The following is a 25,968-nucleotide window of genomic DNA, read 5'->3' on the forward strand; positions in this document are numbered from 1 at the left end:
AGCAGCCCCAGGGGCAGGAGGCGCCGGGCCATGGATGGAGGGAGCAGCCGGCGGCTGCCGGGGCGGGCGGAAGGTGAGCGCGGCCGGAGCCCCTCCCGGCTGCGGCCCGGCCCTGGGCAGGGTCGCGGGGATTGGAGGAGGGCTGGCGGCCGGGCAGGCGAGGACGGAGCCTTAACCCTTTGCCCTGCTGCTGCCGGGTCGGACACCGACCCCGCGGCCTGGCCCGGCAGGCTCCCGGCGCGGCGGCGGTGCCGGGGCCGCAGCCACAGCCCCTCCGCTGTGGGCACAGCGCCCGCAGGCCCGGCCGGCAGCCCGCCGGCCGAGAGGCAGACAGCAAGGCACGGAAGGGTTAAAATGAGGCGGCTGCTGCTGCTCTGGGGGTTGGGTTTCTAAAAGCACCGAATACCGGGCAGGTATGGCAAAAAAGAGCATCGGTGGCCAGGAGCGGGGACAGATAATGAAACTCCCGTGGCGGGCAAGGCAGGACAGGACAGGGCAGGACAGGACAGGACAGGACAGGACAGGACAGGGCAGGGCAGGGCAGGACAGGGCAGGACAGGTCTCTCACCCGAGCCGGCAGCTCGCCGCAGCCCTCGCGCTGGGGTCGCAGGGGGTCGCAGTGGATCACCATCCACTGGATCTCGAACTGGCAAAGGAGAAAAGATCATGTTAATTCGGGTCAGGGGTCACGCTGTGTAAGTGGAATACTGGCACACTAGGCAGAGGATTAAACGCTAGGTATTTAATGTCAGTAGCTACAGGTGGAGCAGTGCTTTGCCCTGCATTCCCCCACCCCTAACTGTGGAGGTCTTAAAGAGGGGGCATAAACCGGCGAGGTGCTGCCACTCCTGAAATCCTCTTTATCACATCTCTACTCTTCTCTTTGTTTGCAGTCATCACAGTTTCCAGAGTGCTGAGGCTGGAGCACAGCAGAAAGAGTACCCTTGTTTCTTTTACCTGTTAACTGATGCCACCATCTGTGAACCAATTCTTTCCCTCCTTTATCCACTTCTCATTTTCAAACCATCATAATAATAGCCAGTTGAGTGCCATAATATACAAATAAAAGAACTAATACTAATTTAATACTGCAAGGCAGCCATACAATAGCAACAGCCCAAACAGAAGTAAGTTGTCAACAGTATATCCTCACACTAAATCCAAAACACAGCTCTGTACCAGCTACGAAAAGAAGAAAGCTAACTCTATCTGCCTTGAAGCTATATAAAACAGAAGCTGATAGGAAACCTCTCTAACTTTTTTAAAAATAAAACTCTTCTGGTGGCAAGGTAGTAAAAGATGTGACTTGCTTCCCATTGATTTAGGAGAGGTGAAAGAAAGGCAAATATGTTCTAGCCTTGCTGTCAAGGTATCTTTTCCCTTGCCAGTATTTCACAATGATCTTGTTGATTAAGTAAAGATGATTTAAAGAATGCCATTATTTTGAAGACATCTCACGTAGGTATTCTACTGATATCAATATACAGTGTTATTAAGGATAAAGTACAGTCATAAAGTTTTCAGAAAAGAACCTCAGATATTTAGGGATAATCGTAAAGCAAAGATATTAAAATGTAACCTTTTAAACCCAAAGGTGGTTTTGCCTGAGGTAGAGTTTATTTTCTTCAAAGTAGCTTAGCTGGTATGGAGCTGTGATTTGGATTTGTGTTGGGAGCAGAGTTGATAGCACAGGGATGATTTTGTTATTGCTGAGCAGTGCTTGGATGGAGTCAAGGCCTTTTCTGCCCCATCAGCAAGGAGGCTGGGGGTGCACAGGGACTTGGGAGGGGACAGCCAGGATAGCTGATCCCACTGACTAAAGGGATATCCCAGACCATATGACGTCATGCTCAGAATATAAAGCTGGGAGAAGAAGGAAGGGCAGGGGGAGTTTGAAGTGATGCTCCTTGTCTTCCCTAATCACTGTTACATGTGATGGAGCCCTGCTTTCCCAGAGATGGCTGAACACCTGCCTGCCATTGGAAAGTGGTGAATTAATTCCTTGTTTTGCTTTGCCTGTGTTCATGGCTTGGGCTTTACCTATTAAAGTGGTATTTATCTCAATCCACAAATTTCCTTACTTTTACTTACAATTCCCATCCCACCATGGGAAAAGTGGCCATGTGGGGCTTAGTTGCTTTCTGGAGTTAAACTACACAGAATGTTTAAGACTCATAGGTCAGTATTCCTGACATACATTTGGCAGGATTCCTACAGGATTTCTTTTTCATCTTTATTTCTTAGCACAGATATCATTAACTGTGTCTGACAGCTCACTGTTTTGTCATCTTCAGGTCTACAGAAATTCCTGCAAATGCCCACCATTTTGGCACATCTCAATGTCAACCACATAATTCAGTTATCTTATTGGTGTTTTAGTTAAGAGAGGTGAAGGTTAGGTAAAATGCAAAATAAGACCTAAATATGTAGAGTAGTATTTTCAGTATAAAATCAGTCACAGGGATGCATTTAGCAGTACCATAGGGGCTATTTCTGGCTTGGTGATGATCCAGGGAAGTCACCCCTCCTGGGCAAGTGCAACTCAGCTAAGCAATTTTTCATGTGGAGATTTTCTACAGTACCTTGTCAAGGACATCTATGTTTCTTCTAAGAGAGGTCTGCTGTCAGCTGTTTGTACATTTGTTAAGTGATCAATAATAAACTACATATATTTGAATGCATCTCATTCCAAAGCTGTTTTAAACAAGTTTTGTCCATTTTTCAACATCTCTGAAATAGGTTTTTAGAGCTTCTTTCTCCTTGCACCTTTTTTTAAAACCTTTGAACATTGCAGCTAATTCCAGTGTTATTTGGCTTTCCATAGCTGGGGTTCAGCCTTCTGAATGTGAGATTTCACAGGGTGAAGAAAACCAAGATGTGACTTTTTACAGTACACAGACACAATCTGTTCTATGGTGTAAATTAATCCCTGTTAAACAAATATTGACAAGCAGCTTCCTCTTAGATGTTACAAGTCATGTAGCTTCCCTGAGCTAGTTAGCAGCATGAAATGTCAATTAAATAATGACCAAGAGTCACTACTAGCAAAGCTTTTAGTATCTATTATGGTAACGAAAAAATGATAATGAAAAAAAAGGTGGTAATGCCTCTGAAATCACAGCAATTAAGGCAATTATATAATCTTACTGCTTATAATTTGAGCAGTAAGAAATAAATTCCCTTACCTTCCTATCACAGACATGTAATTTAGAAAGTAAATTCCTTTTCAGTTTTGAAATTATGCTAAATTTGATATTGCTTACAATTTATAATGGATTATATTAATTACTTTTAGATAAAAAGATAAAGCTTTTAGATATTTTACCTTAAAAAGAAAAGATAAAATGCAGCTGTGAATCTGTGTAAAATTTTGTTCTCCATAAAGCCTTCCAGAAGTCCTGGAATAAATCTTTGTAAAGGCTGAAAAGGCAAGATGCAGTTTCTAATAGAACTGTATCTATTATTCTCCTAGGCACTCATAGTAATAACAAGCAATAAAGAATCCCTTTTAAAATTATATGTGTTACAGTGCATCTCTGAGAAGTTGACCTATTCTGCAAGATAAATAGGGTCCTCACCAGAATGCTGCAAAAAATAATAGGAAGCACATAATTTATGTCCTCTTAAAATTCTACCACTGGAAGTAATATACTTTAATAATGCCTGGGAGTAAATTAAAAGCTGTGCCTAGGGCATATTAAACAACCAAGACTGTTGAGATATTTAAACTTACAGTCAAGCAAGTTAAAGACTAGAATAGCCCCAAACATAGATTTATTTTGTCAAGTTAAAGAGAAATAAAGTACACAGGCTAAAACAGAAATTTCTGCAATATAAATAGACATTTAAAAATTACTAGTCCATCTGACTGTGTAATCCCTTTATCACCATTTCAGAGGATATGGGGTTCCTAAATCTACATTATTATTGTAATATCAGGTTGAACCACTACCATTGCCTTTTTGGGCTTTCCAGCGCAAGCCATGCTATTCAATCGAGTGAGTCCTAAGTCAGTTCTGTCTAAAATAAAGTGTAATTTTAGACAACCAAGCTCAGTTTAAGAATATGCTGTCATGCTTATTTTCTGTCTTCCCTGATAATTTGTTCTAGTGCTTCATTATTCTTTTTGTCAAGATGTATACATCATACTCTTGTTCCAAAGCCTAACTCATGCAAAGATTTTACTTTCTTTCGTAAAATGTGCTTCATATGACCAAATCTTCCCAGAAACACGCTAAAGTTATAAACAAATATTTTGCATTATAAATGGTGAATTATAAAAATTATTTATTTACATTTTGTTCTTTCACCCTTAAAGGAGGTTGTCCTATAGCTTCACACTGTTGCCTAAAGATGTACAGTCATAAACACAGGCAAGGTCTTAATGCCAGGCAGTTTTCCCCACCAAAAGCCTGAAGAGCCCTGGGTGATCAATGCTGTTCATGTGTATACCTTGCTGAAAAGAGAAAGTCTCTGCAAAACACAGGCTGGTGAGGAAAGAGGATAAGATTCCAAGAAAATTTCTCTTCTGCTTTTCCTTGCTTCTTTAATCCTGGCCCAAGGTCAGTCAGAGTACCAACAGAAGGCCAAGGTAACCTTGATACCACATCTCTCTCCTCATTTATTAGCTGCCATTTGGAATCACTACTTCAAGAGGCAAAGGAACCCTCCTCATTTTAAAGGGATGACTCCGTATCTAACTTGAGGGCACAGTTTGCTCTAGCACTCTATACTAGGTGCTGTAAAATTATTGCATTAATATAAGTAGATTTCTCTGCATTTAATCTACCTTTCCAAAGAGGAATGCAATATTGGCATAGAATATTTTCATGCTACTAACATGCATAGAATGTATGTAATGTGTAATGTTTTCATCAGCCCACCTATCCATTCATCCATCAGTATTGCTCAGAGCAGTTAGCAAAGCTAAGATACATATGCTAATTTGTAATATGCTAATTGCCACATTATCAGCTCCAGCTGATTATTTTTTAATGATATTTTCAAAGACTAACTCTTGTTTTCAACAGAATTAGTGTAACTTTTCAGCTGTTGAAATTTCCTCATGTACATCTATAACAGCATGTTAGATAGATCCCTTCAGACACATGGGGCAGCTTTCTGCTGGCAGTCTCATGTAAAACTGATTTCAATCCAGTGCAATACAGCAACTAGAAATACAGAGGTGATGAAACGTGAGATGTTTCTTTTGTTGCAATGTTTTCCCTTTCAGATTTACACAATACTGGTTAACCTGTGTCCATGGTTTTTTGCAGTGTGAGATATAGTTTAAAATTATGTCTCACTTCACTTTTTTACTTCAAAGTTGTAACAATACAGAGATGTCTGGGAATATTCATTATTGAAATTTAGACATAACCTGGGTCATCTCTTAACTTACAAGGTATAAATGCAAAGTTTAAAAAAAAACAGCTGGTACTTACCTGTCAAGGAGTTCTTTTCTGCCATTTCTGCTTTCAAAAATAATTTAAACATGCATTCCAGAAAAAAAACCCAACATATTTAATGTAAAACACTTTTTGAAGAAATAAAAGATTTTGAAACTTACCGGAACTGAAATTTGAGGATTATTTTTAAGTTTTCCAAGCACAGCAAAGCCATCAGTGTTGATTTTACCTTTTGGTTTTATGTTTAAGGACTCTATTTTAATACAGTCAATAAAAAGTGTGACACTGTTTGCTTCCACAATTATCATAAGCTTGTGCCATTGGGAGTCAAACAAGAAAGGCAAATGTAAAAATGATGCCGTTTGGTGTCTTCCATCCGCTCCTTTATAAGAAAACTCAACACTTTTCACTTGACCATTGAGATGCACTCCAACTTGCTCTTTTCCCGAAGAATCCTGAATCTGCCAAATAGTCCAGTATTTCTGAAGTGTGGCCCCAGTCATCCGAAAAGTAGTTAGAAAGGAATATTCATCCGGCAAGCCGTTGGAATATATGGCACTGTGTAGGATTAAAATATAGTACATTTGTTCTGTATTTGCTCTGAAAAGCTCCACATACCACCAGAGAGTAATGAGAAACCATTACTCAGTGGAACCATATCTCAACCATTCTTGTATCAGTTCACTTCTGCATGCTGAGCCCCAGAACAAGGTGTTACTAATGGCAAAAGATCTGGTTCAGAAGGGTGGGTTCTTCCAATGTTTTACAATTTTTATGATAACCCTTTCTAACAATAATGGATGGAGCAACAACTAGCTCCTCTTCAGATATAGAAAGTATATTCTACAATTACCCTGTTTCCCACTGTTAGACTTACAAAGTCAGTCAACATTTTATGACTTTACAATGGCTAGGGAGAAAGTGCAGATCTGATTTGATTTTGAAGGTATAAGAATGTCTTTTCCAAATGCATGTTCAGCCTGCCAGTACCTTTTTGTTAAGGTATAAGCTATCATTTTCAGCAGAAATCATTGACAAATACGCGGTGAGAACCCACACTCAAAATGTATTATGTTCTGTGATATTCAACCACAAGACTACAAGTAGCAGGGAACAGATTTGCCACATATAAAATATTTCATATTTTAGCAGCTCCTATAAGGCAAGGTTTGGAAATACAGGTAGCACTGGATATGTCACTGTGCAAAACAATAAAGTCATTTTTTATTTCAAATGTATCACTCAATCCAGTACAATATTTAAGAAATAGGCCTTTCCATATTTATTCCGTGGATCATAAAACTCTAGTGTTATATCCAGTCAACATCAATACATTATTTGCCATCTACCCACATTTAAGAATAAGTTTAAATAAATTTCTTAACCATGCAGATATGCAGAGCTATTTTGTCCCAGCTTTCATTAGGATAATGTCTCAAACAAGTAAACATCTTGAACAAAGATGATTTTTGAGAGGCAGATCAATCCTATCTCAGCAGCTATTTATATAGCATTAGTGAATCTCAAGAACTAGGCTATGGTGGGGGGGGGGGGAAGCAGAAAAATTGCCAGCTCTTATTCTGTATGCTTGATTTAGAAAGAGAGTGCTTCCAGAAACAATCTCCCTAGTTGTGGTGTTCCAAGCTGTAGTGCAGCTGTGCTCCAGCAGGCAGCGGCACAGCCTCAGCAGATTTCAGTGAGGACACGGCAAGCCTGGCAGCAGCAGCAGCTTCGGCTTACAAATAAAGTACCCGCACTGCTGGTGTTTCTCCCTTTCTCCAGGAGCCTTTGCACACACCTGAGAGCTCAGGTATAAGGCAGGGGAATGTTTAGCTGGAAAGTTTATCTCATTATATAATGTGTGGAGATATACAAAGCTGGAAGAGGGGGCTCCTTGCCGATATCTTTAATCTGTCTGTGCTTTGCTCTGAATTGTGTCTCTTGACTGAGGATGAAGTCCTGCCCTATCTGGTTTTGTTTGATAGGATTTTATCTAACTCATTTTGTTCTGTCATCATTTATTTTCAGTTTGTATTTTGCCCTCTCAGATGCAAATGTCAGCTTGTGGATATTGTAGCTTGCCTTCAGTTCTGAGCACTTTGCAGTGTTTACTATACTCCACCCTTCCTTGTGTTAGGTTTCTGGCCTACATAATAAGCATATGTATTCTTTTCTGCTCCAGGAAGATAATTCTTCTCCCTGTTCAGACATACCTTCACTCTTACGGAGTTTCTGATCCAGTTCAGTATATCTTTTATGGCTCTTCCTCTATAATGTCTCTTTTAAAAGTATTTCAGTCTCCTCTACTGCTAAAACTTCAGCCCAGCTAGATGATTTATCTCTTCAGTTGCTGAATCTCATTTGTTCTCGCAGAAGAGCTGGTTTTTCTACTACCACACTGAAGGTGGTATTGTTAGGTAATCTTTAAATAGCCTCCTTGTGACATTCAGCTGTCTCTGTTAAGTTTATCAATTCCAGGGTATCTGATACACTGAGCCTAAAAGAAGCAGTACTAATCCCAGATCCTCTGTGAAGAGGTTTTCAGCATTTCTCTGCACTGCTAAGTTTTGTTGCCATGGCAATGCTCATTAAACTATCACACACACTCTCATCTGACCTCAGCTGACACAACTATACTGCCAAAAAACAAAACAACGAAAGAAACGAAAAACCCTAGTACATGAATATGTTTTTTAATTAGAAGATTGCTTATACCAGATTGGAAAATTAATTCTTTGCACCATATTTAGCTCTAGACTTAGTATTTTTCAACACATTACATGGGTTCTCCTTTTTTCAGGCATTAAAATAGGAAAGAAATATGTTCACTTGTTCAGAAGATATGCAAAGAGAAATAATGCAAGAGCTTCTAACATTGGTAAGAGAAAATCAGATTATAAGAAACATATATCAAACACTAAAGATAAAAAATTCAGTGTACAAACATGGAAAAGTATTCCCACTTTTAAAAATACTAATAACCAATCAGAAGAACTGCTGCCTTTAGACTAAAGACTCAGTATCAGTAACATGACTGAACACAGTGAAGCATGACCCATCACCAGAAAGGCACTCTGCAGGGGACTTTTACGGTGTAAGATTTATACCTATAATTCTACAAGCAAAGCAGAGGCATATGCTCATCTCAGCTACTCCAACAGTATTGATCCTTTAGTGGATTAATTGTATTTCAAAACACATTTCTTTCCAAAACCTGTAATCCTTATATAGGCAAAACCCTTCCGAAGTCATCAAATTAAAATGCTAAATATTTTGAAACCATGGCAAATTTAGCATATTTCAATAAACAATTGTAGAGAAGCTATTCCTCCATCTTACTGCCAAGTGAAGAGTGATGGATGCTGTAACTTTATTGAACAGCTGATAGCTGTATAAGCACTCAAATTCTTTCTGAAAATTATTTTTAACATAGTTGTTTCCAATTCCACTGATTTATGGAAGAGAACCAATCAATTTTAAATTTAGATTCAGGTAAATGAGCAAAGAAAGAATTTTATATGGAAACATATTTAAAGAACAAAATGCAGATTTATTCCTAACCTCTTTCCTATCCACTTAAAATTGTTCAGGATACGAGCCATCAGATCTTTTAATTTAATTTAGTTTTTTTCTTCAGTTTGTAAGAAAGCATTCCTTGTATATCTGTACTATTATTAACTGCTTCAGTTGTTTTGTGAATACAAGGTTAGGTCAAATTTTTTTTATCAGAGTATATTTGACTATTTGCCTAAATTTTTAGAGTGTTGGAGGGTGGGAAGTTTGAAACATTTGTATTTCATCTAGGGGAACTTCTAAAACATGACTATTTATTTTAATCTTTTTCATAAATAGCTAGGACTTTCACTAATCCTGTATTTTGAATACTTACCTGGAAGATTTCTTTGAGATTTCAAAGCTAAATTGTACTCAGGCTTCCATACAACCAAGGTAAGACATCTGACTATGGTGAGGAAAGCCCTGACCCATCCCCCTGACCCCAGGACTCACCAAGAGCAGAAGACAATGTTAGAAGCTCAACTATATACCTATTTAAGTTCCACAGAGTAACTATTTATTTTGTTAAGTTTGGGTTTTTTTACTTAATTTCTTAGGTGAACTCCATTGCTCACTGACTTAACTTAGTCCTTGCTAAATAAAGATTTTAGAAACGTTAGCACAACCCACTGGAGGTGGCTGTGGAAATTGCTGTGGCCACTCTCATGATGATGCAGTACCATGTGCCCAGGGTTGAGGGTTCTTTTGATCAGCCTGGAGAGACTTCGTGCCTGCCTCTCCTGGAGCTGCCTAGAATCACAGCTGACCTGGCACACACTGCCTGGCAGCAACTGAACAAGCAATAGCAATAAAACTTAGCTCAGCACTTTTAAAAGCATCTGTCCTAAGTCGTTAACCAGAAGCCATTTGTTAGGACTCATTACCCTCAGCTGATCTTTATTAGTCAGAAGCTCCCACTACTGAGCTAATTAATTCTCTTATGACCTAATTAGCTTCCTAGCTGCATTTTGTCTTTTCTATTTCAGCATCATCATCAATATCTGGGTGAGATAGCTTACACACAGTGTGAAAGGAAAAGCACCTGAAGAGCTTTGGTGGCTGAATGTAGAAAAGCCAGACCTTCAAGCACATGCACTTGAGGAGTGCTGCTTCACAGAAAAGCAATATTCCCAAAGGGGAAAAAAGCCAGAAAACTGGCCTTTGAAATTCTCTGGATATTTTAAGTTTACTTATAAAGCTTTATAAACTTCCTCCCTATTTTGTTTGGGTGTGGGTGTGTTTGTTATGACAGTTGCATTTGTGAAGTCAAAGGTTTAATATTTCATCCAATGCACAAAGATAATTAGCCCTTTTCCCACATATAAAGAAATGTGTCATGAACATATTTCTTTGTGCCAATATATGGGTTTTTTTAAAGATTTTCTTTAAAAATAAACACAATTATTATCCAAATAAACAGGATTCATTTTGTACTTAGTAATTGGTGGACATCTACAACATGTATATAAGTTAAATTGAAAAATTATATGTTCACCATGCCCAGTGAAAACAGCTATATGTCATGGCAGTTCCACACAAAGTTATTAGACCATTATTACACCATGCCATTACATGGAGAACTCTGTATTGATCCTTCAGCAGATTTTACTCTAGCACTGGCCAATGGGAATTTATTTGGATGATGGAAGAAGCTAAGTTATGAGTTGTGTGCAATCATTTCTGTTCATTTTGGGATATACTTCTGGGCAAGAACAGAAAGCAGCAAAAAGACCAAGCTACAACTCGGTAGCATTTTGAGGAAGCTCTGTGAGTTGTTCAAGGCATAAGCTATTGCTACATCAGAGACTGAATGCTGAGCCATGCCCATCCAATTGCACTCTCATTCCCATACCATACGGCCACTCTAAAATGGGCTCTTCTGCCCTAGTATAAACATCATGTGTTTATTATTTCTCTGTTGCCAAGGTGTTTGATGAGGGTCCCGCCCCAGTATTCCCATGGCACTTGGGCTATATCAGCCACCCAGCTCGGAGAAGCCATGCTATCCATTTTTCCCAAACTCACTCTATTTTTGCCTCCCCGCCTCTGGATGCAGCAGGGGCTCCCAGGCCCAGGTGATCCCAGTGGGTGAGCCCGGCCCGCGGCGGGCGCCGCTTCAGCACCGCGGGCTGGGACAGCTCCGGGAGCCGGGGCGGGCCGGGCAGCTCTGCCCTGCCCTGCCATGTCCTTCCCTGCCCAGCTCTGCCCAGCTCTGCTCTGCCCTGCTCTGCCATGTCCTTCCCTGCCCAGCTCTCCCCAGCTCTGCCCTGCCCTTCTCTGTCCTTCCCTTCCCTGCCCTGCCCAGCCCTTTCCTTCTCTCCCCTTCCCTCCTCTCCCCTCCCAGTGAGAGGGCCACGCTGTAAAATCACTCTGGAGCAGGGCAGCGAGCTCGGCCGGGGACAGAGGAGCAGCTCACTGAGGCACTGGAGCACGGTCAGGGCTCAAACCTTAAATCCATTTCCTGGGCTGACGACCCCAGTGGCAGGAGCCAGCTCAGATGCTGGGGTAAAGCAGTTGACACTGGTTTGTTCAGGGGTAACTTGTGTATATCAAGCATATGTTTCAATAGAACCATTCATAGCAATAACTCTAAACTCTCTTAAAAATGAAAATATTGCTGCTTTTATCTGAGAATCTCCAATTTTTAGTGATGATCCCATTTGCTGTCTGTGTTTGGATTCACATTCATGCACTAGCAGTCCTGATTTGTGAAAGTAGCCATGAGCCCAATGTAACTAAACACTTAAACTCTAAAGTAGCTTTGTCTGGTGGCTATGAAGGTAGGAGCCTGGGAGGATTGCAGTAGGAAAAGTTGTTAGTAATAGGTAGAATAAGACAGAAACGCTTCACAATCCAATTTTTCCTAGCTGAAACAGTAGTCCAGTTGATGGTCTTGTCACTTGATTGCTATGTTGAGGCATTCTTAATTACACAAGGTGCTGGAACAAAATCCAGACTTGCCTAAATTTGGCAAAGACATCTCTACCCTGCTCTAATGTCTCTATTCCTTCACTAGCAGCAAGTCTGGCCTGTAAAGCACAAACACAATTAGATCCCTAAATCCTGACTCCTGTCACAAATTCACTGTGCTGAATATGATAAATAATAATTTTCAATGTTATAGATTAAGTGAGCATAAATCAGCCAGCAACATTCATGTACCTGTTACCTAAAACAAACACACAATGAAAAAAACCCATTACATCAGAATCAGTGAGTTCTTATCCTACCTCATCTCTGCAATCCTCACATGCTCAGAAAGATCCCTTAATATTAATATTTTAAGAATTTTTTTCCCTCTCCTCCTGTTCAAATCATCACCAACTTCTGACATTGTTTTCTAGGGGTAACTTCCTTAGTATCAGCAAATCTTGAGGCACTCTGAGCAATATCATTTGTTAGAGGGAAGTGGAAGTCCCTGAAATTGCTGCTACAGAATCAGTCTGACCTGGTGGTGGCAATGAAAAAAAAAAAAGTTCAATTCCTCTTTCCGCTTCTGAAAGCTTTTTAAATTAGGTGATCTAGCTGGTGGGAGATCTACCGCTTGAAAAATAAGATTGTAAAACATCTATATTTTAAAGCCAAACAAGGAAGGCATTACCTGGTTGGTATCCTGAAGTCCACATTGGGTCCCAGTTTATAAGCTACTTGTAGAGAAGTGGATCCCACTACTCTCTCAATAATTCCTTGGGAAGCAGCTTTTTCTATTTGAAACTGAGAAATCAGATCAAAGCCTGCAAGAAAAAAAATATACATATCTATAATGTAACTTGCATTTAACTGGAGAATTGTGCTGTCACAGAGCTGAATATAACCTGATTTTTTTTGAACAGCAGCTTTTTCCTGAAAAAGTCAGGGTGCTACTTGCCTGGTAGGTCATCTTGGCCAATCCTGATTGTTGGGCAGATATCAATTCTGTGACTGGCACCCAGAATAGCTGGTAGTCCTGCAAAAAAAGGTGAATTTACTATCCATGTGCCTACACATTGTCACAGATCTCCTTATAAAATCAGTGGAAGCAACTGCAAGATTATTGTGACTTAAACACAGCTATAAATAATAATAATTTGAGGTATATAATAATTTAAACTGTACTCAGTAAAGATGTATAAGAAAATAATCATCTTTTTCTAGAGAGCTTCAAATTAAAAACAGTAACTTGATATGCTAATTGATTTTTTTCAAGCCTTTAAATGAGAGTGTTATAATAATTCTTCTCTTGCAGAGCTGTTGAGAAATAGCAATAGTTTAAAGAAGGACTCCTGTGTAAGGAGGTTTTGGGTTGTAATTTTTTGTGGTTCAAGCAAACTTTAAAAAAAAAGCCCAGTTACCTAAATCAACAGTCTCTCTACTCCCAAGGAAACTTAAACAAACCTCATGCCAACTAAAGAAGTTGTTGTGAATCAGTTGGCATCTTTTCCATCCTCTCTGGTATTCCAAGCTTTCCCACTTTCCTCTGTGCCAGATTTGATCAGAAAATGAACATTCATGAATTGTAAGTTGGTGGCAAGAAGGTCTTACAGACCTTTTTTGTTTACCAAAATGAAAATGTAGAAGAAACCTATTTGACGAAAATAAATCTAAAAATCCAATTTTTCAGAATATTATTTGTCAAAAAACCTTGTCATGGCCATAAGACCTACGAGATACCCAGAATTAAGGAAGGAGGAAGGAAAAATAAGCATTTATTTGAAGAGTTTAAGAGCCATGTACAAGTCTAGTACCAAGTCAATCTGGAAAATGTTAGCAGAGTGTGGGTAGGGAAGAATGAAGAGTGGAAGTTGGAAGGAGAAGCATTTCTAACCTACAGAGAGCCTCTTGTGTGCTGCAAAGGCACAACCCTAAATGTGGATTTCCTTCTGACAACACAGGCTTAAAGAGAACATTCAGGTTGACACATTGCACCTTAGAAAGACCTCATTCTATATTCTTTGATGGGACACATGGCTGACATCCAGCCATTTACATTTTATGCCCAGCAAATAAAGTAGAACCAGTTTATTGCCACATGCAACAGAAGAATATCTAACTAAAAACACTGAAAGACAGGGAAGGTTTGTGTCCTGTATTTACCATCTACATCCAGATTTTAATCCTTACCTTAAAAATACATCTAATAGCAAATATAAAGCAACACACACAGCTCTTGCTTTTTTCCTGTTTTTCATATATATCCTTCTACCCATGCATACATACATAAATGCACATAGCTCTCACTTTGTGTGATAGCTGCTACAGAGGATCTTAGTTCTGAATAAACACAGAATAATTCTTTTGACATTCAAAATTACACAAAGATAAAATGTAGATAAAATCTGTCTCCTTACTTGATTGGTGCTGGATGGTGGCTGAGATGAAAGACCACAGAAAACTACACAGGTAAAAGAAAGCTGTAATTTTCCTGTAAACAGAAAGAAAACTCCAGTATGAATCTATAGTTTCTGACAGGTTCTGTTATTAAATTTCTCCTCCAAGCCATGCATATTAAACATATAAAATACCACCTAAGGATCTGCTAACAGATTTGACAAGACAATTTCTTTGGCAAGATAATTTCTTTACATGACAACGGGGGTTTTTTTGCCTTATAATAAAATATGTCAATAAAGATCTTTCTATTGTAGTCCACTCATGCAAGGACAGCTTTCATGGTTCTAATCTCTTATTTACAGATGTCTCTAAATCCCACTTGTTCTCTTACCAGTGGCTTTTCATCTTCACTGCAGGATTTCTTCACTTCTCTCATGTGAATGCACAGGGTATATCGTCACACTGCCTGCTTCCCTCTCATTAGTCTAACAGAGGAGTGCAGCAGTGGGTGCAGACAGCAGCTCCTGCCCCACCAGGACCCTGCAGAGAGGGAGGTGCAGGCTGCTGGGCTGGTTTTAATCTTTCCAAGGGAAGGAGGTGGAGGCTGGACAGACATGTGTGCCCTGGTGGGCTCTGAGGGCGGACCTCTGGAGCCAGCTAAATATAAAGAAGCCAAGAGAGCAAATTAAAGTCTGCTTCTTTCACCAGCACGAGGGCAGGGAGAACTCACTCAGAAAATGTGAGTTCAGCAAAGCCAGTCTCTGAATGGTGGGATCTGCTTTCCAGTCAGGCAGGGAAATGAATTATATGTACCAGGAGGTGTGAGGAAGCTGGTGGCCCTGATATGGTGTTAAGACTACAAGCTCTGAGAAGAAGCGAATCCCTGCCCTATAAAGAAGATGTTTCCATTTCTCACTGATTTACTTATCAGGTGACCTCAGGAGAAGCTGATGAGTACCTGTCTGCTGAGGTCCCAGTTGGTTTTTCTGAATAAAACAGGTTATGTAAAAGGGTTTTCATTGTTTAGATTCTAACCTCCAAGGCATACACATAGGCATTATTAAGCAGATTCCTGTTCTGTTGCCATTGATAAAGAACTCCCTTTCCAAAGAGTTCATTACATATGCTTGGACACACAAAGACATTTACTCATATTTCTTCACCCAGATAGAAAAAGAGAGAGAGAAACTAAAATCTGTATGCATGCAAAGATCAAGGAAAATATAATAAAATCCAGAAGGCCCTCATAGGAACCACAGTCAAAATTCATGTACGTATGGAGAAGTATACTAGGTTGTTCTTATACATCACATTTGTAAGTTTTCATCTTCTCTAGACTACTGATATTCTGGTTACTAACACCCTAAATTTCCAGATCTTTCCAAGTGTGGAATATAGGAAATGCAATAATCTCTTCTATCTGATGAGTGTCTGGAGAAATAACTGGGTAATAAACTATCCCCTCCATCCCAATTTGCTGTAAATCACATTCCTAGTATTGGTAATTTCAGTGTTAATGTGCTTTACGGTTTTCAATTTATTGTTAGATAGGGTGGGGCTGGATCACACACACAAACTGTTTGCCACGAATAATGTCTGGTTTTGATGCCTAAGACAGTAAAGCTTTGGTGATACCATTTTTTCACCCTTCAAGAGAAAGATACATCCAGGGACTTTATGGTCCAGCATGACTGTGAACATTACGTATCAGCACCAGGATTGTCACACGAAACCTCTGTCAATTCGAAAACCAAAAAGGTGAAATATCAATTTGATCTCACAAAAAAGTTTGCCCAAATCACCACACACCCGAGTGCCTTATTTCCCCATGCAGATATTCCCATTGTGGCATCCAATGGTACCCACAGGGCCTGAAAGGAGTCCATAAGGAGCTGGAGGAAGATCAGTATGTGGAAGTCACTTGAAGCTATAACAGAGAGGAACATGGCATGTGATGGAATGACAGAGAGCACCCAGGACTTAAAAAGAATACCAGAAAATTTGTGAAGGAATGGAAAAGAGTCAGGTGCTAAACCATCTCTTTTGCTGTCTATAAGCTGTGGCATTTCCTTTGCCTTTGAGACTGCTTAGTATTGCAAATTTATTTGAGGGAGTATTAAAGAAGAAAAAGCCATTCCAGTAGTTAGATATGGAACTAATTAGAACAACCTTACAAGAAGGTTGCAATACTTTTTGATACATAGGTGAAGATGTCTGCCATCCATTGTGTCTGGGTAATTCACACACCCCTCATCCTCTCCTAGAGGGGGATTCTTGTTCAGAGAAATTTGGAGAACATATACTCTGTTTCTGGGCAATCTATAATCTAATTTTGCTTGCATTTCATTCCAGCAATTCTCAGGGATGGAACTTCTTTTATGTCTGGAGTATTTTCCCAGTACACAATCTTCAAAAGACATTTTTACTCAAAGAAAACATGGGAGACAGTATGCAACTAAAGCTGGGAAAGTACATTTACTATTCTGTTGTGGGAAAAAGAAAAATTCTTTAGAAGACTAATAGCCTCTGGTTGCACTGTGTGCATTTTGATGTCTTCATCTTGAAGGAAAATTTACAATCTGTGATGAAAGTCCTGATTAGATGCTCTACTAATAATTATCACATCACCTTGAAAGAGCCAGAAAAATAGTAACTGACAGACTAGTGGTAGCAGATTTAACAGCCCCATGATCTAGCCAATGTTATTCCCATTTCAATAAAATGTAAACCGGGATAGATGGAGTATGTGTCTTACATATCTTGCTGTCACAGAGACAGTCCCCATCCAACTAACATTCATGTTTAGCTGATCTGCCTATTTTGATGTCACTCTACGTCATTTCATAGTTTTCTCTTCTTATTAATTGGGCCAGTATAGATTTTTCCAGAAAACCTCAGTGTGCAGTTATTGCTGTTTAGCTACTTGCTCAGGGATTCATCATCTAAACACTAACTGCTCATCTTTTGAACGTGGATGAATTAAACAGTGGTTACTTCGTTCAAATACTATCTCCTGAAAATAAGCTGTGTAGGAATGTTATCACCTTGCTGGCATATGGAGATGTTCTTACACACCTGACTTCACATTCCACTCCTCAAATATCTGATTCCATATTCATTCAATATTCCTGTTCTTCCGTGTAGCTTGAGTTGGAGAACAGATATTCACACAGCTGTCTCTGAGAATGTGGCTGGAGAGAAATAGCAAATGGATGGATCCAGTTTCTCTTGCAGATATAAAGTTTGCTTTCTGTGATGAAAAGGTTTGCAGCAAAATGGCTGCAGTTGGACTTTCAGAAGGTGCAATCCAGCAAAACAAAAATAAAACAAAACAAAACAAAACAAAACAAAACAAAACAAAAACAAAAAAAAAACCCATGGCATGATTTAGAGAGGACCACGTGGCAGAGAAGAAGGTTTCTAGTTCAAGCTTGAATTTACAGCAATTTAGGATGACTAAATTAAGTGAAAAATCCTTTCCTGATGTGTATTTTCTGTCTGGGCTTGAAGAAGCCCAATGTCACTGGCTTATACTTTTGAGCAGGACTTTTAGAAGGACCTAGACAAGTTTGTACTTCCCCTGAAAGTATCTGTTACATATATGCAGGTACTGGAGTCTCAAGAACAAGCTTTGGAACTGGAGGAACTAAAGTCCAGTTTGCACTGTTAAAGTGGGGCCTCTGCCTGTGTGAGTGACCCCATAAAGGATCAGTAATTCATGCTCCCAGCTCTGCACGGCTCTTCCACACACAGCAGGAGAGGAGAGGAGAGGAGAGGAGAGGAGAGGAGAGGAGAGGAGAGGAGAGGAGAGGAGAGGAGAGGAGAGGAGAGGAGAGGAGAGGAGAGGAGAGGAGAGGAGAGGAGAGGAGAGGAGAGGAGAGGAGAGGAGAGGAGAGGAGAGGAGAGGAGAGGAGAGGAGAGGAGAGGAGAGGAGAGGAGAGGAGAGGAGAGGAGAGGAGAGGAGAGGAGAGGAGAGGAGAGGAGAGGCAGGGAAGACATTACTTCTTATTTATTGCTTACCTCTCTCCTGTCTCCTGGGGACAGACACTCCTCTCCCACATGGTCTCCTCTAAATTGTGTCTTTAGTCTTTCCATGTGACTTCGGCCTCTTACAGCCACGTTCTCTGTTCAGTTTACAATAACAAAAATCTGCTTTATACATTGCAACCTTCTTTATCCTTACCTGTAGTATAAGGGTCACTGCTTTCCCTGGAGTTTACCAGATTCCAGGATAATCACATAGCACACTCTTAACATGAGTGAGATTGTTGTTTGTTGTGTTTGGTTCTCTCAGCTCAAGATTAACTGTGTGGCTGTAAATGATGGCATTTACAGACCTGCTCTGCATTAAAGACCTGCTTTTTATTAATCATGCTAAGAGTTAAGGTAACTTGGACCTGGGACTGATCTCATTGACATCAGGGGCAAAACTTGCACTGACTTAAGAGCCTCTTAATTAAACCAGCAACAAATAATTATTCCAGCTTTTTCAAGTGAAGAGTAATTGAATTGACAGCAAAACTATAATCCTTGTCAGGTTCCAACACATCATTGGAATTTAAAAAATAATCTATTATCCAATAAATTCTTACCTTGATCATAAAAATGTACTTTTCTGTCCAGAATTTTATGAATTTTGGCATGGGAAGAAAAACAGCTTTTCTTTCCAAGCTGTCAGATGCTGTTTTGCATAAAGACCAAACAGCTTCTTTCTAGTAGAGGTCACTCAAAGAAACCTGGGAATTCTTGGGGCCAGACTCTTGTCTCCTCAGCACAATCCTCTTTACAGGTGAACCTCACTGTAATGGCACTGCAGCCAAATTTTGAACACCTAGGCTGTCCCGTGTAGTGCACAAAATTCAACAAATCCCTCAGGAATGTTTGTGGAGCAAAAATAGAGATGGTCTCTGTATGAAGCCAGACAAATTTCCACCTTAGCTCTATGACCCCTTGCCATAATAATTCTTTCTGTGGATGAGGCTTGCAGTTCCCATCACCTTCGAATGAAAGTCTATATTGTGGCATCATTCCTATTTTTATTTATTTCTAGGTCAGAAGATTTGTATGTTGTCTCAGACAGCAATTTTCTCCAAATGTTGCAGTCAGTGTTTCAGATTATCGTAAATTCAGGAGAATTTATTTTCTAGTGGAACAGCAGAGAAAGAGAAAAGTTAAGCAGATATCAAGTGTAACTATGCTAATACTGCCATAAAAACTGTTGTGTTTCAGCAGAGATTATGACTTTGACCTCACTTAACATACATCTGTGTCCATCTACTGATCACACCCATTCTCAAAAACTAAAATAAGATCAGAAACAGGCTCTGCTGTTATTTATTAATTTGTTGATTATAAAATGTAGTGAAAATATTCTCATTTATAATAACAAATACTATTACCAACATCTGGATCCAAATTTCATGTAAATAAAAACAAAACAAAACCCCCAAATTTGGAAGTATTTTCAGTCAGAGTTTAATGAGTCTTGATAATATTCTTCTATATTTTTCTCCCTTCTAATACCTCTAAATATTTTAAGATTCTTTTCTAGCAAAATTGAATTAATTGAACTTTTTGTAATTGTTGACATGATGGTACTTAGTTCTGTTGATATTTATTTCCACATACTGCAACAAGCATAATTTCTTTTATTGTCATAAATACCCTTTGAAAGAGATCATAATACCAGTAAGAAAATATCTGAAATGGGATTAGATTTTCCTTCTCTTGCACCTGCACATGAGCATCACAACACTGGTTTATAGGTAAAAGTACTCATGAAAATAAAATTAGTGTATGGTTACTTGAGTCAGCAACCAGGCTTTCTCCCCACCTCTCTGCCTGCCTTCCCTGGCCAGACTCAGCATTCTGCCTCCTATCCTCAGCCCAGTTGAGCTCCAGCTGCCTGGACCAAGGATGGGACTGGTTCTCCCCCCATCCATCAGGATCTTTCAGGATGAGAGATCATGACAGGGTGGAAAAGAAATGTTCATATATGGCTACTTGTTTACACAAAATAGCAAATGCTATGGCACAAATTCTGATTTTTGTGGCATAAGAGGAAAAAAAAAGCTATTTCACACCATGAGGATTCTGTAAGACTTTTCTAAAATGGCAGCCCTCAGATTTTCCCAAAGTAATTTCAGGATTTTCACAGATCAGGGCATCACTACATAGTTTCATGTTTATTTAAGGACTACCTAAACAGCTGTGGGATGGGTACAGTAGGGTGCTCTGTTCATTTTGAAATGAAAGCTATGATTCAACAGAGTGTGGCGTTAAGGCCACAGAAAACTGGCACACACAGACCTCTATACAGAATTGATGACATTATTATACATGAATATGTATTTTCATCTTCAAGACATGTTCTGTATCAAAAGAACTGTTTTCCAAATGTTAAAAATTATTATTTTCTCTCTTACAAGAAATACAAAGGACATAAATATGTAACAATGTAACAATAACACAATAATTAAATACTTGAAGTATAATATTAGAAGTCTGTAAGCATTTAAATCTATATAATTAAGGTCTGCAATTTATTGCACTGATTTTGCACTTCCAATTACACCCGGCTATTGACCTCAGCAGATCTACTGAGTTGCAAAAAATCTTCTGGACAGGAATTCATTGAGAAAAAACTAAGAACCACAAAAATTTTTTAAAGTTATTCCTTTTGTTTTCTCCCAGTGAACCCAACATTATGCCACAATGGAAACAGTGTGCTGCCAAAATGAAAACCACAAAGAAGAAATCAAAGGGCAAATTTCATGATAATTTTCAAAGCAGAGGGAAGCTTATTAGAGAAGTCCCACAGAGACTTGTACAAAAGCCTATGCCATTCAAAATATTCATAACTGTGATCTGGAAGGCAGGTGTATAATGGAGAAGTAACATCTGCAGATAAAGGAAGTTATCAAAGCAATAAAAATAAAAATTTGAAATGTACCCGAGCAATAAAAATTGAGCTGGCAGTGTGCCCTTGTGTCCAGGAGGGCCAGGTATCCTGGGGTGCATCAGGGGGAGTGTGGCCAACAGGTCAAGGAAGGTGATTGTCCCCCTCTGCTCTGCCCTAGTGAGGCCACAGCTGGAGTGTTGTGCTCAGTTGTGGTCTCCACTGTTCAAGAAAAACAAGGAGCTACTGAAAAAAGGCAAGTGCCATAAAGGCAATAGGGAGTGTGGAGCATCTCTCTTACGAGAAGACTGCAGGAGCTGGACCCGCTTAGTCTAGAGACAAGAAGAGCCAGAGGGGATTTCATCCATACATAGATACAGCTCAAATGCAGGTGCCAAGAAGTTGGTGCCAGACTCCTTTCAATGGTTCCCAATTACAGGAGGAGAAACAGTGGCCATAAACCAAAACACAAGAAGATGCACCTCAACATGAGGAAGAACTTCTTTACATTGAGCCTGGCACAGGACTGAAGAGGCTTCCCAGGGAGCTTGTGGAGCCTCCTGCTGGTAACTCCCCATGTGTGGAGACACGATGCTTGACTCCATTTTCTCAGAAGGCTGATTTATTATCTTATGATATATATATATAATATTAAAATACTACATAAAAACTATACTAAAATAACAGAATTAAAAGAATGATCAGAAGGCTGCAAAGAACAAGAATAGAATAGAATGCATAACAAAATCCTGTGACTGCTCACAGCCTTGGCACAGGTGGCTGTGATTGGTCACTAATTGAAAACAATCCGCATGGACCAACGGAAGATGCACCTGTTGCATTCCACAGCAGCACATAGTTATTGCTTACACTGCTTTCCTGAGGCCCTCAGCTCCTCAGGAGGGGAAAATCCTAACAAAGGATTTTTCATAAAATATCATGGTGGCAGTCTCCCTCTCTGGAGGCATTCAAAACCCACCTGGAGGTGTTCCTGTGTCACCTGCATGTGTTTGTTAGCACTCAGTTTCTGGGCCTCATTCCTCCCTCTCTTGCCCTTGAGAATAAATGTGAGAAGAACTTTCACTGCCACAAACAAGTGACTTGATAGTTTTTTTCCATCTAGTTTGTGTAGTTGTAAGTAGCTGTTTCTGCTACAAGAGTGTGAGGAATCAAGTGCTCAGTTTAAGAACAATGTTAAGAGACATGCAAGACGACATGAATTCAGAAAAAAACCATATTACAGTGATGTCTGGAAGCTATTTATTCTGGGAAACTACATGAGAAACTTTTCTTAAGAAACAAAACAAAAAAAGACAGACTCTGAGCAGAAAAGTGTTTACCATCTCTTCGTCTTGATTCCTTCATCATGGTTGACTTTAAAAAATATTAGCAAATATTTTATTGCAACTCACTGAAGGAGGAAGGTGGCATGCCTATAAATAAATCCATGTTGATTATGTAGTGGTATAAACTCTGTCTCCCATGTTACTGATGCAATTCTCTGAACTGCATCTCATATATGATTAGATATTTCCTGTTGTCATGTGTAAATTAGTCATTCACTAATGCAAATGTCACAGAACTTGTTTTGTTGCTTTCTCATTTATTTTTGTTATGTCCTATAGCTGGATTGCCCAAGACAACTGTTGTTACTACCTTTTTTTAATTTTGATTTTTTTGCCACCAGTGGGCTCCATGTACAACAAATCTTAATAAGTATTATTATTTAAAGATGCTGTACTTTCTGGGTGTCTTTTGGTTAAATTTCTGTAAGGTTGAAGTAAATATTTTTAACAGTAAAATTTCGTGTTAAATATCTCAAAATTTCTTACCTTTGCTTACAGTTGAGATGGTACTTTGTACTTATGCCTTCCTAAACTAAGTATCTAAATCTAAAAAAAAGGCCTTCAGCAAAGGTATTAGGAAAATGAGCATTCAAATCTAGCTGCTATTGGGGCTTACAAACCAAGAATCAGGTACCTCCCCACAAAAACTAATCCTGTGCACAATCCTGTGTACAGGATTCTCATTTCCACCAACAGGAACTATGAAAAAAAAAAAAGGGAATAAAAATAACCTCACTACAATGTTCTGAAACATCTAATACATTTCTTCACAAAACTTGAGACCTTGCCTGGGTTATGCAGACTGTATTGCATGCTGCAGCCACTCCAGAAAGCAGCCACTTGCTGCAAAGATTTACAGCATAATTTAAATAGTTGAAAGGGAAGATGCATATTCAAGGAGGGAGGCAGTGGGCCAGAGGATTAGGGAGCCATGGGAGAGGACTTCTGCCTCTTCTAGGTCAGCACTCAGCCTTACTCAGAACCAAATAAAAGTTGTTAGTATCTCCTGTCTGCTAGTCCATGTGAAACGAATTAATGATCCCAGGCCAATCCTTGGCAGACAAAAACCCGACTGCAAAATCACTCTCCCTTCTGGAAGCTTTGTAAGAAAATCAAAAACTAATTTGGCATGGAAAATTAACTACCTTGTGTCTTCTAACCAAGGTCTTTCCAGGCTAAGAATAAAACCAGGTGGTGGGAAAGGGTGAGCAAGTAGCTGCTTGCCTGGAATTAACAGTTTTGAGGATAATCAGATGAATTTACAGGAGTGCAATATCACTCAAGCCCTTATGAATTCATCTGGAAAACACAGGTACATGTGAGCAGCACTCTGTTTGGTGCTATACTTGAGACAGAGGGTTATGTTTAAATTATTAAGAATATTTAAATTTGTGTTAGCAATCTAAAGGATCATTTTAGGTCTGAGTTCTCTTGAGCCAAATCTTAAAATAATTAAGGTACTGGATGGAAGAGCACAAACATCCTGCTTGTGTTGTGGTATAGTGAGTTTACCAGAGGTGTGACAGAGACTCATACACTTGTCCAGATTTACAGGGATTCCTGGAGTTCCTCCAGTCCATCCCCAGCCCAGAGGAGGGCTAAGCTCAGGTGCTGAAGACCTGACAAGTTTTGTTACTTAAAAGGATGGACAGCTTGTTGCACCATTCAATTACTGTCTCACGTTGTACTTCATAATTATGCTTACTTCCAGCATTCCAGCTGAACTACTTAGCAGTCCTGGAGCACAGAAGTACCAGCAAAGTCAGCATATAAATATGAGAGAGAACCTTTTCTACATTCACTGTCAGTCAGGCTGTCTCCTGTAGCTCTAGGACATTTCTCAGAGTATTGCAGATGCTTTGATGTAATTGAGAATAATACTCTAGGGCACTGAACACAATTTTCAAGGTAATGCAGCTCAAATTTGACACACAGTGTCCACTGGTTCTGTGAAATTTCCATAGTTTTTTTCAGGAAATTTCCTATTTTCAAGTTATCTGTGTCTTTAAGCCTCCTCCATAATCTCATTTAATGCCGCCTGTGGAAAACTTTTTTTAGGATGAGTTCAGGTCTATATTGGAGAAGCTTTTCCTGGCATAATAATGAGAGAGTGTGGGATTTCTTGTGACATTTTTATACTGGAATCATTTTAGTGTGTATATCTATATATCTATATCTATATATATATATACACACACGATTATACCAGATAAATGGGCTTTCGTCAGAACTGGCATAAGTGAGTCCAAGAAAAGCAGAGCTTCATTGCAAGAAAATTATCTAAACTGAGAATTTTTTTCCAGTGTGAAGAGGGCACAAATAACCTGCCTGTGGTGACCCGATTTGTGAACTGACTTATCTGTCCAACAGATGGAGTTTTACAATCACCAATGCCCAGATTCTCACACTGTGCTGTTCATTCATTATAAATTAAATTAGTTCTAGCCACGTAATACTACTGCTTGATATTGATAATTCCAGAGGGATACATGCATAGATGAATTACTTATTGGCCTTTTTCATTGTTATGAATATTTAGGTTGTTAAAACACACAAAGTTAGTTTCTATCTTTAGTTATATTGCTGAGATATTCAAGAAACATGAGTTTTTTAATTTTTGCTTTCAAGTACTCTAATATTACCTACACCTTACTTAAAGACAGTTTTGATGCAAAAATATAAGTGCAACTCATCCTGTCAAAACTAGTAAGCTTTGCTTGTGTTAACTATTTTGCATCTCCTGTAGATGACCTTTCATTCTTTTCTGCACTCTCTGCATATTTGGAAGAAATAATAAAAACATGGCAATAATTGTCCACCTTTTAATTGCAAAAAGAAATTTAGTTATCTTCATCATTGTGATCCCATATTTAGAATTTTGGGAATGCATGCAGTTAAATGTCTGTATTCCTTTTAAAAAACTTGCTGGGCATTTCAGTTGTTACATAATCTTAACACTTACCCTAGGAATTTCCTGGGAGCGTTATCTAATGCTACATTTTGTACAAATGCTTCAAACCAGTATGAAAAAAAGGAAGCACACTGGAATGGGCTTGATGGAACACATTAGTTGTGCAAGAGTCTCCAGAATTTCCCAATGCTCTCTGTTGAATTAATCCTAAAAATGTATTGAACTGGCTATCATAAACTGGTAAAAAAGCTAAAGAAAAGCATGAATTGACTAGCATCACCCATTACTGGCCATATCTTTCTGTTTTGCAACCAGGGTTGAGACACTGCAGCTCTACCAGGTTTTTTCTTTGCTAGGGGTCTTTCTCTTAGGTATATTGAACTGGATGCAAGCCAAAGGTAGAAGTGTCTACCAGACAGTAATAATCTCAGAGTGTCTCTGACATTCAGAAATAGAAAGATATTACTTGGATGGAAATGTGTATCTCATGGCAAAGAGGCCAAGAAAAGACTGTAAGTACTGCAGATGTAAGGAAATGAG

The 25,968-nt window shown here is 39.3% G+C and overlaps 1 protein-coding gene and 1 long non-coding RNA gene across 4 annotated transcripts in view; one reads left to right on the forward strand and one right to left on the reverse strand.

Moving 5' to 3' along the window:
- COL9A1 (collagen type IX alpha 1 chain) overlaps positions 1 to 14,790 on the reverse strand; it is a 61,862-nt gene extending 47,072 nt beyond the window's left edge. The window contains exons 1-6 of the mRNA XM_064412337.1: positions 14,665 to 14,790; positions 14,291 to 14,364; positions 12,832 to 12,909; positions 12,565 to 12,697; positions 5,570 to 5,966; positions 569 to 646 (exon numbers count right to left, since the gene is read on the reverse strand). Of these exons, the coding sequence (XP_064268407.1) occupies positions 569 to 646; positions 5,570 to 5,966; positions 12,565 to 12,697; positions 12,832 to 12,909; positions 14,291 to 14,364; positions 14,665 to 14,678 (774 nt within the window). The 5' untranslated portion in view covers positions 14,679 to 14,790. The remainder of the gene's footprint in view (positions 1 to 568; positions 647 to 5,569; positions 5,967 to 12,564; positions 12,698 to 12,831; positions 12,910 to 14,290; positions 14,365 to 14,664) is intronic.
- LOC135296242 (uncharacterized) lies at positions 28 to 10,181 on the forward strand. Of its 3 annotated transcripts, none has more exons than XR_010358310.1 (4): positions 28 to 73; positions 8,209 to 8,286; positions 9,261 to 9,356; positions 9,950 to 10,181. It is a non-coding gene; the product is annotated as an uncharacterized LOC135296242 (long non-coding RNA). The 3 variants fall into 3 exon arrangements; XR_010358311.1 differs by lacking the exon at positions 28 to 73 and adding an exon at positions 253 to 413; XR_010358309.1 differs by lacking the exon at positions 28 to 73 and adding an exon at positions 7,080 to 7,218.
- Positions 14,791 to 25,968: the final 11,178 nt, after the last annotated feature.

This window comes from Passer domesticus, chromosome 3 (genome assembly GCF_036417665.1).
Source record: "Passer domesticus isolate bPasDom1 chromosome 3, bPasDom1.hap1, whole genome shotgun sequence".
Taxonomy (NCBI): domain Eukaryota; kingdom Metazoa; phylum Chordata; class Aves; order Passeriformes; family Passeridae; genus Passer; species Passer domesticus.